The sequence below is a fragment of the Mustelus asterias genome, unplaced genomic scaffold (genome assembly GCF_964213995.1).
Source record: "Mustelus asterias unplaced genomic scaffold, sMusAst1.hap1.1 HAP1_SCAFFOLD_3638, whole genome shotgun sequence".
Taxonomy (NCBI): Eukaryota; Metazoa; Chordata; class Chondrichthyes; order Carcharhiniformes; family Triakidae; genus Mustelus; species Mustelus asterias.
This window is the reverse complement of record NW_027593583.1, coordinates 15001-29776: the sequence shown is the minus strand read 5'-3', so window position 1 is coordinate 29776 and position 14776 is coordinate 15001. Positions and strand designations below refer to the sequence as shown.

At 50.5% G+C, this 14776-nt stretch overlaps 1 protein-coding gene across 1 annotated transcript in view; it reads left to right on the top strand.

Annotated features, from left to right (window-relative positions):
• Nucleotides 1–424: 424 nt before the first annotated feature.
• The window catches only part of LOC144490695 (carbonic anhydrase-related protein 11-like), a gene marked incomplete at its 3' end in the record, with an annotated part of 27877 nt that continues 13525 nt past the window's right edge, over nucleotides 425–14776 (top strand). Inside the window, exon 1 of the mRNA XM_078208401.1 lies at nucleotides 425–596. Coding sequence (XP_078064527.1) covers nucleotides 542–596 — 55 coding nt within the window. The remainder of the gene's footprint in view (nucleotides 597–14776) is intronic.

Here is a 14776-nt window from a genome sequence, read left to right as displayed (position 1 = left end):
GAGAGAGAGGGAGACAGGAGAAAGAGAGACAGAGAGAGAGAGGGGGACACAGAGAGAGACAGAGAGAGAGAGGGACAGAGAGAGAGAGACAGAGAGAGAGAGAGAGGGACAGAGAGAGAGGGGGACAGAGAGAGAGAGAGACAGACAGACAGAGAGGGAGAGGGACAGAGAGAGAGGGACAGAGAGAGAGGGAGACAGGAGAAAGAGAAACAGAGAGAGACAGAGAGAGACAGGAGAGAGAGAGAGAAACAGAGAGAGACAGGAGAGAGATACAGGGAAATAGAGAAAGGCAGACTGAGAGACAGAGAAGAGTGAGAGAGACAGACAGTGAGAGACAGAGGGAGGAGAGAGACAGAGGGAAAAGAGAGAGACAGACAGAGGGAGACGGAGAGAGAGACGGAGAGAGAGAGAGAGAGAGACAGCGAGAGAGACGGAGAGAGAGAGAGAGAGACAGAGAGAGAGAGACAGCGAGAGAGACGGAGAGAAGTTGGGGAGTGTGGGCTGCTGGTTCTGAAGCCTGGGTGAAGATGCTGTGGTTCCGATGGAGATGATGTACCTGAGGATTGCTGCTATACTCTCGCTGTGCCGTGTATCAGGTGAGGAAAGATTTCCCGATGGTCTCCTGTCAACACCAGCTCTGCTGTCTACATTACCAAACTCCATCCCTTCACACCTACTCTGTCAGTTACAGGAGTTCAGTGTCGATTCTTCTAACAGTTCACCTGAACTGACTTGGAGGCCTCTGGGGATTGGAACCCTGCACAGAGAGAGAGAGAGAGACAGAGAGACAGACAGACAGAGAGACAGAGACAGAGAGACAGAGAGACAGAGAGACAGAGACAGAGAGACAGAGAGACAGAGAGAGACAGAGAGAGAGAGAGACAGAGAGAGAGAGAGAGACAGAGAGAGAGAGACAGAGAGAGAGAGACAGAGAGAGAGAGACAGAGAGAGAGAGACAGAGAGAGAGAGAGACAAAGCGAGAGGGACAGAGCGAGAGAGACAGAGCGAGAGAGACAGACAGAGACAAAGAGACAGAGACAGAGAGAGACAGAGAGAGAGACAGAGGGAGAGAGACAGAGAGAGAGAGAGACAGAGAGAGAGAGAGAGACAGAGAGAGAGAGACAGAGAGAGAGAGACAGAGAGAGAGAGACAGAGAGAGAGAGACAGAGAGAGAGAGAAAGAGAGAGAGACAGAGAGAGAGAAAGAGAGAGAGACACAGAGAGAGAAAGAGAGAGACAGAGAGAGAAAGAGGTAGAGAGACAGCAAGAGACAGACGGAGAGAGAGACAGAGAGATAGAGAGAGACAGAGGGAGAGAGAGACAGAGGGAGAGAGAGACAGAGGGAGAGAGAGACAGAGAGAGAGAGAGAGACAGACAGAGAGAGACAGCGAGAGATAGACGAAAAGAGAGACAGGCGGAGAGAGAGACAGAGAGAGAGAGACAGAGAGAAAAAGAGATAGAGAGACAGAGAGAAATAGAGATAGAGAGAGAGACAGAGAGCGAGAGACAGAGAGAAAGAAAAAGAGAGACAGAGAGAGAGAGACAGCGAGAGACAGACGGAAAGAGAGACAGGCGGAGAGAGAGACACAGAGAGAGGGAGACAGAGAGAGAGGGAGACAGAGAGAGAGAGAGACAGAGCGAGAGGGACAGAGCGAGAGAGACAGAGCGAGAGAGACAGAGACAGAGAGAGAGAGACAGACAGACAGAGAGAGACAGAGAGAGAGAGACAGAGAGAGAGAGACAGAGAGAGAGACAGAGAGACAGAGAGAATGATAGAGCAGGGCAGTGCGAGTGAGAAAGTGACGAAGGAAAAGAGAGACAGAAGTAGAGACAGAGCTGAGGAGATTCACCAGAACATTCTTCTGGGGTAGCTGGGTCTTCGGACCACACGGAGAGATACTGGGAGAGACAGGGGGTGACGGGGCCGGTGGGGCGGGGGGGGTGGGGGTGGGGGGTGGGGGGGTGATGTGGGGAGTGGGGGTCATTCTCCTTTGAGCGGAGAAGGTTAAGGGGGAGATTGAATCGAGGCGTTCCGAATCGGGGAAGGGGGTTTGTGACGGGGGTCGATAAGGAGAAACTGTTCCCAGCGACAGGAGGGTCGGGGACCAGAGGGGGACACAGATTGAAGGCGATCGGGAAAAGAATCAGAGGGGGTGAGGGGGGGGGTGAGGTGAGGGAATGTTTATTGTGAACGCAGCGAGTTGTTGTGATCTGGAAGGCGCTGCCTGAAAGGGCGGCGGAAGCAGATTCAACAGGAACTTTCCAAAGGGGCAACTGGAGAAACACTCGATGGGGAAAGACTGACAGAGAGATGGAGAGGAGGGGGGAGGGAGTGGATCACTCGTTCACAGGGCCAGCAGGGGAAAGGAGGGGCTGAATGGCCTCCTGTTGTCTCTGTATGACAGGGAGGGGGGAGGGAGTGGATCACTCGTTCACAGGGCCAGCAGGGGAAAGGAGGGGCTGAATGGCCTCCTGTTGTCTCTGTATGACACAACATTCAGTATCTCGGGGAGCTGTGTGCAGTTGTGGCTCTGAGATTTGGTGGAGAGGTTGACTCAGTCCTGTATTCAACAATCAATCGGTTACTGCATCACTTTCAACAACAGAGGGACACTGGCGGCTGAGAGATATTCAACCGAATGATTCATAACAAACCAGAGGCTGCAGATTCCCACACAAGCCCAGCCTCTCCGATCCAAATAGATACTCCATAATCCCCTCACTGGAACACTGATATACCCCACACCCCTCACTGTCACACTCTGATATACCCCACACCCCTCACTGTAACACTCTGATATACCCCACACCCCTCACTGTAACACTCTGATATACCCCACACCCCTCACTGTAACACTCTGATATACCCCACACCCCTCACTGTAACACTGATATACCCCACACCCCTCACTGTAACACTCTGATATACCCCACACCTCTCACTGTAACACTCTGATATACCCCACACCCCTCACTGTAACACTGATATACCCCACACCCCTCACTGTAACACTCTGATATACCCCACACCCCTCACTGTAACAATGATATACCCCACACCCCTCACTGTAACACTCTGATATACCACACACCCCCTCACTGTAACACTGATATACCCCACACCCCTCACTGTAACACTGATATACCCCACACCCCTCACTGTAACACTCTGATATACCCCACACCCCTCACTGTAACACTGATATATCCCACACCCCTCACTGTAACACTGATATATCCCACACCCCTCATTGTAACACTCTGATAGACCCCACACCCCTCACTGTAACACTCTGATATACCCCACACCCGTCACTGTAACACTCTGATATACCCTACACCCCTCACTGTAAAACTCTGATATACCCCACACCCCTCACTGTAACACTCTGATATACCCCACACCTCTCACTGTAACACTCTGATATACCCCACACCCCTCACTGTAACACTCTGATATATCCCACACCCCTCACTGTAACACTGATATACCCCACACCCCTCACTGTAACACTGATATACCCCACACCCCTCACTGTAACACTCTGATACACCCCACACCCCTCACTGTAACACTGATATACCCCACACCCCTCACTGTAACACTCTGATATACCCCACACCCCTCACTGTAACACTGATATATCCCACACCCCTCACTGTAACACTCTGATATACCCCCCACCCCTCACTGTAACACTCTGATATCCCCCACACCCCTCACTGTAACACTCTGATATCCCCCACACCCCTCACTGTAACACACTGATATACCCCACACCCCTCACTGTAACACTCTGATATACCCCACACCCCTCACTGTAACACTCTGATATACCCCACACCCCTCACTGTAACACTGATATACCCCACACCCCTCACTGTAACACTGATACACCCCACACACCTCACTGTAACACACTGATATACCCCACACCCCTCACTGTAACACTCTGATATACCCCACACCCCTCACTGTAACACTGATATATCCCACACCCCTCACTGTAACACTCTGATATACCCCACACCCCTCACTGTAACACTCTGATATACCCCCCACCCCTCACTGTAACACTCTGATATACCCCACACCCCTCACTGTAACACACTGATATACCCCACACCCCTCACTGTAACACTCTGATATACCCCACACCCCTCACTGTAACACTGATATACCCCACACCCCTCACTGTAACACTCTGATATACCCCACACCCCTCACTGTAACACTCTGATATACCCCACACCCCTCACTGTAACACTCTGATATACCCCACACCCCTCACTGTAACACTGATATACCCCACACCCCTCACTGTAACACTCTGACATACCCCACACCCCTCACTGTAACACTGATATACCCCACACCCCTCACTGTAACACTCTGATATACCCCACACCCCTCACTGTAACACTCTGATATATCCCACACCTCTCACTGTAACACTCTGATACACCCCACACCCCTCACTGTAACACTGATATACCCCACACCCCTCACTGTAACACTCTGATATACCCCACACCCCTCACTGTAACACTGATATATCCCACACCCCTCACTGTAACACTCTGATATACCCCCCACCCCTCACTGTAACACTCTGATATACCCCACACCCCTCACTGTAACACTCTGATATGTCCCCCACCCCTCACTGTAACACTCTGATATACCCCACACCCCTCACTGTAACACACTGATATACCCCACACCCCTCACTGTAACACTCTGATACACCCCACACCCCTCACTGTAACACTCTGATATACCCCACACCCCTCACTGTAACACTCTGATATGTCCCCCACCCCTCACTGTAACACTCTGATATACCCCACACCCCTCACTGTAACACTCTGATATACCCCGCACATCTCACTGTAACACTCTGATATACCCCACACCCCTCACTGTAACACTCTGATATACCCCACACCCCTCACTGTAACACTGATATATCCCACACCCCTCACTGTAACACACTGATATACCCCACACCCCTCACTGTAACACTGATATACCCCACACCCCTCACTGTAACACTCTGATATACCCCACACCCCTCACTGTAACACTGATATACCCCACACCCCTCACTGTAACACTGATATACCCCACACCCCTCACTGTAACACTGATATACCCCACACCCCTCACTGTTACACTGATATACCCCACACCCCTCACTGTAACACTCTGATATACCCCACACCCCTCACTGTAACACTCTGATATACCCCACACCCCTCACTGTAACACTCTGATATGTCCCCCACCCCTCACTGTAACACTCTGATATACCCCACACCCCTCACTGAAACACTCTGATATACCCCACACCCCTCACTGTAACACTCTGATATACCCCACACCCCTCACTGTAACACACTGATATACCCCACACCCCTCACTGTAACACTGATATACCCCACACCCCCCACTGTAACACACTGATATACCCCACACCCCTCACTGTAACAATGATATACCCCACACCCCTCACTGTAACACTCTGATACACCCCGCACCCCTCACTGTAACACTCTGATATACCCCACACCCCTCACTGTAACACTCTGATATACCCCACACCCCTCACTGTAACACTCTGATATACCCCACACCCCTCACTGTAACACTCTGATATACCCCACACCCCTCACTGTAACACTGATATACCCCACACCCCTCACTGTAACACTCTGATATACCCCACACCCCTCACTGTAACACTCTGATATACCCCACATCCCTCACTGTAACACACTGATATACCCCACACCCCTCACTGTAACACTCTGATATACCCCACACCCCTCACTGTAACACTCTGATATACCCCACACCCCTCACTGTAACACTGATATACCCCACACCCCTCACTGTAACACTGATGTACCCCACACCCCTCACTGTAACACTGATATACCCCACACCCCTCACTGTAACACTCTGATATACCCCACACCCCTCACTGTAACACTGATATATCCCACACCCCTCACTGTAACACTGATATACCCCACACCCCTCACTGTAACACTGATATACCCCACACCCCTCACTGTAACACTCTGATACACCCCACACCCCTCACTGTAACACTGATATACCCCACACCCCTCACTGTAACACTCTGATATACCCCACACCCCTCACTGTAACACTGATATATCCCACACCCCTCACTGTAACACTCTGATATACCCCCCACCCCTCACTGTAACACTCTGATATCCCCCACACCCCTCACTGTAACACTCTGATATCCCCCACACCCCTCACTGTAACACACTGATATACCCCACACCCCTCACTGTAACACTCTGATATACCCCACACCCCTCACTGTAACACTCTGATATACCCCACACCCCTCACTGTAACACTGATATACCCCACACCCCTCACTGTAACACTGATACACCCCACACACCTCACTGTAACACACTGATATACCCCACACCCCTCACTGTAACACTCTGATATACCCCACACCCCTCACTGTAACACTGATATATCCCACACCCCTCACTGTAACACTCTGATATACCCCACACCCCTCACTGTAACACTCTGATATACCCCCCACCCCTCACTGTAACACTCTGATATACCCCACACCCCTCACTGTAACACACTGATATACCCCACACCCCTCACTGTAACACTCTGATATACCCCACACCCCTCACTGTAACACTGATATACCCCACACCCCTCACTGTAACACTCTGATATACCCCACACCCCTCACTGTAACACTCTGATATACCCCACACCCCTCACTGTAACACTCTGATATACCCCACACCCCTCACTGTAACACTGATATACCCCACACCCCTCACTGTAACACTCTGACATACCCCACACCCCTCACTGTAACACTGATATACCCCACACCCCTCACTGTAACACTCTGATATACCCCACACCCCTCACTGTAACACTCTGATATATCCCACACCTCTCACTGTAACACTCTGATACACCCCACACCCCTCACTGTAACACTGATATACCCCACACCCCTCACTGTAACACTCTGATATACCCCACACCCCTCACTGTAACACTGATATATCCCACACCCCTCACTGTAACACTCTGATATACCCCCCACCCCTCACTGTAACACTCTGATATACCCCACACCCCTCACTGTAACACTCTGATATGTCCCCCACCCCTCACTGTAACACTCTGATATACCCCACACCCCTCACTGTAACACACTGATATACCCCACACCCCTCACTGTAACACTCTGATACACCCCACACCCCTCACTGTAACACTCTGATATACCCCACACCCCTCACTGTAACACTCTGATATGTCCCCCACCCCTCACTGTAACACTCTGATATACCCCACACCCCTCACTGTAACACTCTGATATACCCCGCACATCTCACTGTAACACTCTGATATACCCCACACCCCTCACTGTAACACTCTGATATACCCCACACCCCTCACTGTAACACTGATATATCCCACACCCCTCACTGTAACACACTGATATACCCCACACCCCTCACTGTAACACTGATATACCCCACACCCCTCACTGTAACACTCTGATATACCCCACACCCCTCACTGTAACACTGATATACCCCACACCCCTCACTGTAACACTGATATACCCCACACCCCTCACTGTAACACTGATATACCCCACACCCCTCACTGTTACACTGATATACCCCACACCCCTCACTGTAACACTCTGATATACCCCACACCCCTCACTGTAACACTCTGATATACCCCACACCCCTCACTGTAACACTCTGATATGTCCCCCACCCCTCACTGTAACACTCTGATATACCCCACACCCCTCACTGAAACACTCTGATATACCCCACACCCCTCACTGTAACACTCTGATATACCCCACACCCCTCACTGTAACACACTGATATACCCCACACCCCTCACTGTAACACTGATATACCCCACACCCCCCACTGTAACACACTGATATACCCCACACCCCTCACTGTAACAATGATATACCCCACACCCCTCACTGTAACACTCTGATACACCCCGCACCCCTCACTGTAACACTCTGATATACCCCACACCCCTCACTGTAACACTCTGATATACCCCACACCCCTCACTGTAACACTCTGATATACCCCACACCCCTCACTGTAACACTCTGATATACCCCACACCCCTCACTGTAACACTGATATACCCCACACCCCTCACTGTAACACTCTGATATACCCCACACCCCTCACTGTAACACTCTGATATACCCCACATCCCTCACTGTAACACACTGATATACCCCACACCCCTCACTGTAACACTCTGATATACCCCACACCCCTCACTGTAACACTCTGATATACCCCACACCCCTCACTGTAACACTGATATACCCCACACCCCTCACTGTAACACTGATGTACCCCACACCCCTCACTGTAACACTCTGATATACCCCACACCCCTCACTGTAACACTCTGATATACCCCACACCCCTCACTGTAACACTCTGATATACCCCACACCCGTCACTGTAACACTCTGATACACCCCACACCCCTCACTGTAACACTCTGATACACTCCACACCCCTCACTGTAACACTCTGATATACCTCACACCTCTCACTGTAACACACTGATATACCCCACACCCCTCACTGTAACACACTGATATACCCCACACCCCTCACTGTAACACTGATATACCCCACACCCCTCACTGTAACACTCTGATATACCCCACACCACTCACTGTAACACTCTGATATACCCCACACCACCCACTGTAACACTGATATACCCCACACCCCTCACTGTAACACACTGATATACCCCACACCCCTCACTGTAACACTCTGATATACCCCACACCACTCACTGTAACACTCTGATATACCCCACACCACCCACTGTAACACTGATATACCCCACACCCCTCACTGTAACACTTTGATATACCCCACACCCCTCACTGTAACACTCTGATATACCCCACACCCCTCACTGTAACACTCTGATATACCCCACACCCCTCACTGTAACACTGATATACCCCACACCCCTCACTGTAACACTGATATACCCCACACCCCTCACTGTAACACTCTGATATACCCCACACCCCTCACTGTAACACTCTGATATACCCCACACCCCTCACTGTAACACTGATATACCCCACACCCCTCACTGTAACACTGATGTACCCCACACCCCTCACTGTAACACTCTGATATACCCCACACCCCTCACTGTAACACTCTGATATACCCCACACCCCTCACTGTAACACTCTGATATACCCCACACCCCTCACTGTAACACTGATATACCCCACACCCCTCACTGTAACACTGATATACCCCACACCCCTCACTGTAACACTGATATACCCCACACCCCTCACTGTAACACTCTGATATACCCCACACCCCTCACTGTAACACTCTGATATACCCCACACCCCTCACTGTAACACTGATATACCCCACACCACTCACTGTAACACTCTGATATACCCCACACCCCTCACTGTAACACTCTGATATACCCCACACCACTCACTGTAACACTGATATACCCCACACCCCTCACCGTAACACTGATATACCCCACACCCCTCACTGTAACACTCTGATATACCCCACACCCCTCACTGTAACACTCTGATATACCCCACACCCCTCACTGTAACACTGATATACCCCACACCCCTCACTGTAACACTCTGATATACCCCACACCCCTCACTGTAACACTGATATACCCCACACCCCTCACTGTAACACTCTGATATACCCCACACCACTCACTGTAACACTGATATACCCCACACCCCTCACCGTAACACTGATATACCCCACACCCCTCACTGTAACACTCTGATATACCCCACACCCCTCACTGTAACACTCTGATATACCCCACACCCCTCACTGTAACACTCTGATATACCCCACACCCCTCACTGTAACACTCTGATATACCCCACACCCCTCACTGTAACACTCTGATATACCCCACACCCCTCACTGTAACACTCTGATATACCCCACACCCCTCACTGTAACACTCTGATATACCCCACACCCCTCACTGTAACACTGATATACCCCACACCCCTCACTGTAACACTCTGATATACCCCAAACCCCTCACTGTGACACTGATATATCCCACACCCCTCACTGAAACACTCTGATATACCCCACACCCCTCACTGTGACACACTGATATACCCCACACCCCTCACTGTAACACACTGATATACCCCACACCCCTCACTGTAACACACTGATATACCCCACACCCCTCACTGTAACACTGATATACCCCACACACCTCACAGTAACACACTGATATACCCCACACCCCTCACTGTAACACTCTGATATACCCCACACCCCTCACTGTAACACTGATATACCCCACACCCCTCACTGTAACACACTGATAAACCCCACACCCCTCACTGTAACACACTGATATACCCCACACCCCTCACTGTAACACACTGATATACCCCACACCCCTCACTGTAACACACTGATATACCCCACACCCCTCACTGTAACACTCTGATATACCCCACACCCCTCACTGTAACACTCTGATATGTCCCCCACCCCTCACTGTAACACTCTGATATACCCCACACCCCTCACTGTAACACACTGATATACCCCACACCCCTCACTGTAACACTCTGATACACCCCACACCCCTCACTGTAACACTCTGATATACCCCACACCCCTCACTGTAACACTCTGATATGTCCCCCACCCCTCACTGTAACACTCTGATATACCCCACACCCCTCACTGTAACACTCTGATATACCCCGCACATCTCACTGTAACACTCTGATATACCCCACACCCCTCACTGTAACACACTGATATACCCCACACCCCTCACTGTAACACTGATATACCCCACACCCCTCACTGTAACACTCTGATATACCCCACACCCCTCACTGTAACACTGATATACCCCACACCCCTCACTGTAACACTGATATACCCCACACCCCTCACTGTAACACTGATATACCCCACACCCCTCACTGTTACACTGATATACCCCACACCCCTCACTGTAACACTCTGATATACCTCACACCCCTCACTGTAACACTCTGATATACCCCACACCCCTCACTGTAACACTCTGATATGTCCCCCACCCCTCACTGTAACACTCTGATATACCCCACACCCCTCACTGAAACACTCTGATATACCCCACACCCCTCACTGTAACACTCTGATATACCCCACACCCCTCACTGTAACACACTGATATACCCCACACCCCTCACTGTAACACTGATATACCCCACACCCCCCACTGTAACACACTGATATACCCCACACCCCTCACTGTAACAATGATATACCCCACACCCCTCACTGTAACACTCTGATACACCCCGCACCCCTCACTGTAACACTCTGATATACCCCACACCCCTCACTGTAACACTCTGATATACCCCACACCCCTCACTGTAACACTCTGATATACCCCACACCCCTCACTGTAACACTCTGATATACCCCACACCCCTCACTGTAACACTGATATACCCCACACCCCTCACTGTAACACTCTGATATACCCCACACCCCTCACTGTAACACTCTGATATACCCCACATCCCTCACTGTAACACACTGATATACCCCACACCCCTCACTGTAACACTCTGATATACCCCACACCCCTCACTGTAACACTCTGATATACCCCACACCCCTCACTGTAACACTGATATACCCCACACCCCTCACTGTAACACTGATGTACCCCACACCCCTCACTGTAACACTCTGATATACCCCACACCCCTCACTGTAACACTCTGATATACCCCACACCCCTCACTGTAACACTCTGATATACCCCACACCCGTCACTGTAACACTCTGATATACCCCACACCCCTCACTGTAACACTCTGATACACCCCACACCCCTCACTGTAACACTCTGATACACTCCACACCCCTCACTGTAACACTCTGATATACCTCACACCTCTCACTGTAACACACTGATATACCCCACACCCCTCACTGTAACACACTGATATACCCCACACCCCTCACTGTAACACTGATATACCCCACACCCCTCACTGTAACACTCTGATATACCCCACACCACTCACTGTAACACTCTGATATACCCCACACCACCCACTGTAACACTGATATACCCCACACCCCTCACTGTAACACACTGATATACCCCACACCCCTCACTGTAACACTCTGATATACCCCACACCACTCACTGTAACACTCTGATATACCCCACACCACCCACTGTAACACTGATATACCCCACACCCCTCACTGTAACACTTTGATATACCCCACACCCCTCACTGTAACACTCTGATATACCCCACACCCCTCAATGTAACACTCTGATATACCCCACACCCCTCACTGTAACACTGATATACCCCACACCCCTCACTGTAACACTGATATACCCCACACCCCTCACTGTAACACTCTGATATACCCCACACCCCTCACTGTAACACTCTGATATACCCCACACCCCTCACTGTAACACTGATATACCCCACACCCCTCACTGTAACACTGATATACCCCACACCCCTCACTGTAACACTCTGATATACCCCACACCCCTCACTGTAACACTCTGATATACCCCACACCCCTCACTGTAACACTCTGATATACCCCACACCCCTCACTGTAACACTGATATACCCCACACCCCTCACTGTAACACTGATATACCCCACACCCCTCACTGTAACACTGATATACCCCACACCCCTCACTGTAACACTCTGATATACCCCACACCCCTCACTGTAACACTCTGATATACCCCACACCCCTCACTGTAACACTGATATACCCCACACCACTCACTGTAACACTCTGATATACCCCACACCCCTCACTGTAACACTCTGATATACCCCACACCACTCACTGTAACACTGATATACCCCACACCCCTCACCGTAACACTGATATACCCCACACCCCTCACTGTAACACTCTGATATACCCCACACCCCTCACTGTAACACTCTGATATACCCCACACCCCTCACTGTAACACTGATATACCCCACACCCCTCACTGTAACACTCTGATATACCCCACACCCCTCACTGTAACACTGATATACCCCACACCCCTCACTGTAACACTCTGATATACCCCACACCCTTCACTGTAACACTCTGATATACCCCACACCCCTCACTGTAACACTGATATACCCCACACCACTCACTGTAACACTCTGATATACCCCACACCCCTCACTGTAACACTCTGATATACCCCACACCACTCACTGTAACACTGATATACCCCACACCCCTCACCGTAACACTGATATACCCCACACCCCTCACTGTAACACTCTGATATACCCCACACCCCTCACTGTAACACTCTGATATACCCCACACCCCTCACTGTAACACTCTGATATACCCCACACCCCTCACTGTAACACTCTGATATACCCCACACCCCTCACTGTAACACTCTGATATACCCCACACCCCTCACTGTAACACTCTGATATACCCCACACCCCTCACTGTAACACTCTGATATACCCCACACCCCTCACTGTAACACTGATATACCCCACACCCCTCACTGTAACACACTGATATACCCCACACCCCTCACTGTAACACTGATATATCCCACACCCCTCACTGAAACACTCTGATATACCCCACACCCCTCACTGTGACACACTGATATACCCCACACCCCTCACTGTAACACTGATATATCCCACACCCCTCACTGTAACACTCTGATATACCCCAGACCCCTCACTGTGACACTGATATATCCCACACCCCTCACTGTAACACTGATATATCCCACACCCCTCACTGAAACACTCTGATATACCCCACACCCCTCACTGTAACACTCTTATATACCCCAAACCCCTCACTGTGACACTGATATATCCCACACCCCTCACTGTAACACTCTGATATACCCCAGACCCCTCACTGTAACACTCTGATATACCCCACTCCCCTCACTGTAACACACTGATATACCCCACACCCCTCACTGTAACACACTGATATACCCCACACCCCTCACTGTAACACTGATATACCCCACACACCTCACGGTAACACACTGATATACCCCACACCCCTCACTGTAACACTCTGATATACCCCACACCCCTCACTGTAACACTGATATACCCCACACCCCTCACTGTAACACACTGATAAACCCCACACCCCTCACTGTAACACACTGATATACCCCACACCCCTCACTGTAACACACTGATATACCCCACACCCCTCACTGTAACACACTGATATACCCCACACCCCTCACTGTAACACTCTGATATACCCCACACCCCTCACTGTAACACACTGATATGCCCCACACCCCTCACTGTAACACTGATATACCCCACACCCCTCACTGTAACACACTGATATACCCCACACCCCTCACTGTAACACTCTGATATACCCCACACCCCTCACTGTAACACTCTGATATACCCCACACCCCTCACTGTAACACTCTGATATACCCCACACCCCTCACTGTAACACTGATATACCCCACACCCCTCACTGTAACACTCTGATATACCCCACACCCCTCACTGTAACACTCTGATATACACCACATCCCTCACTGTAACACACTGATATACCCCACACCC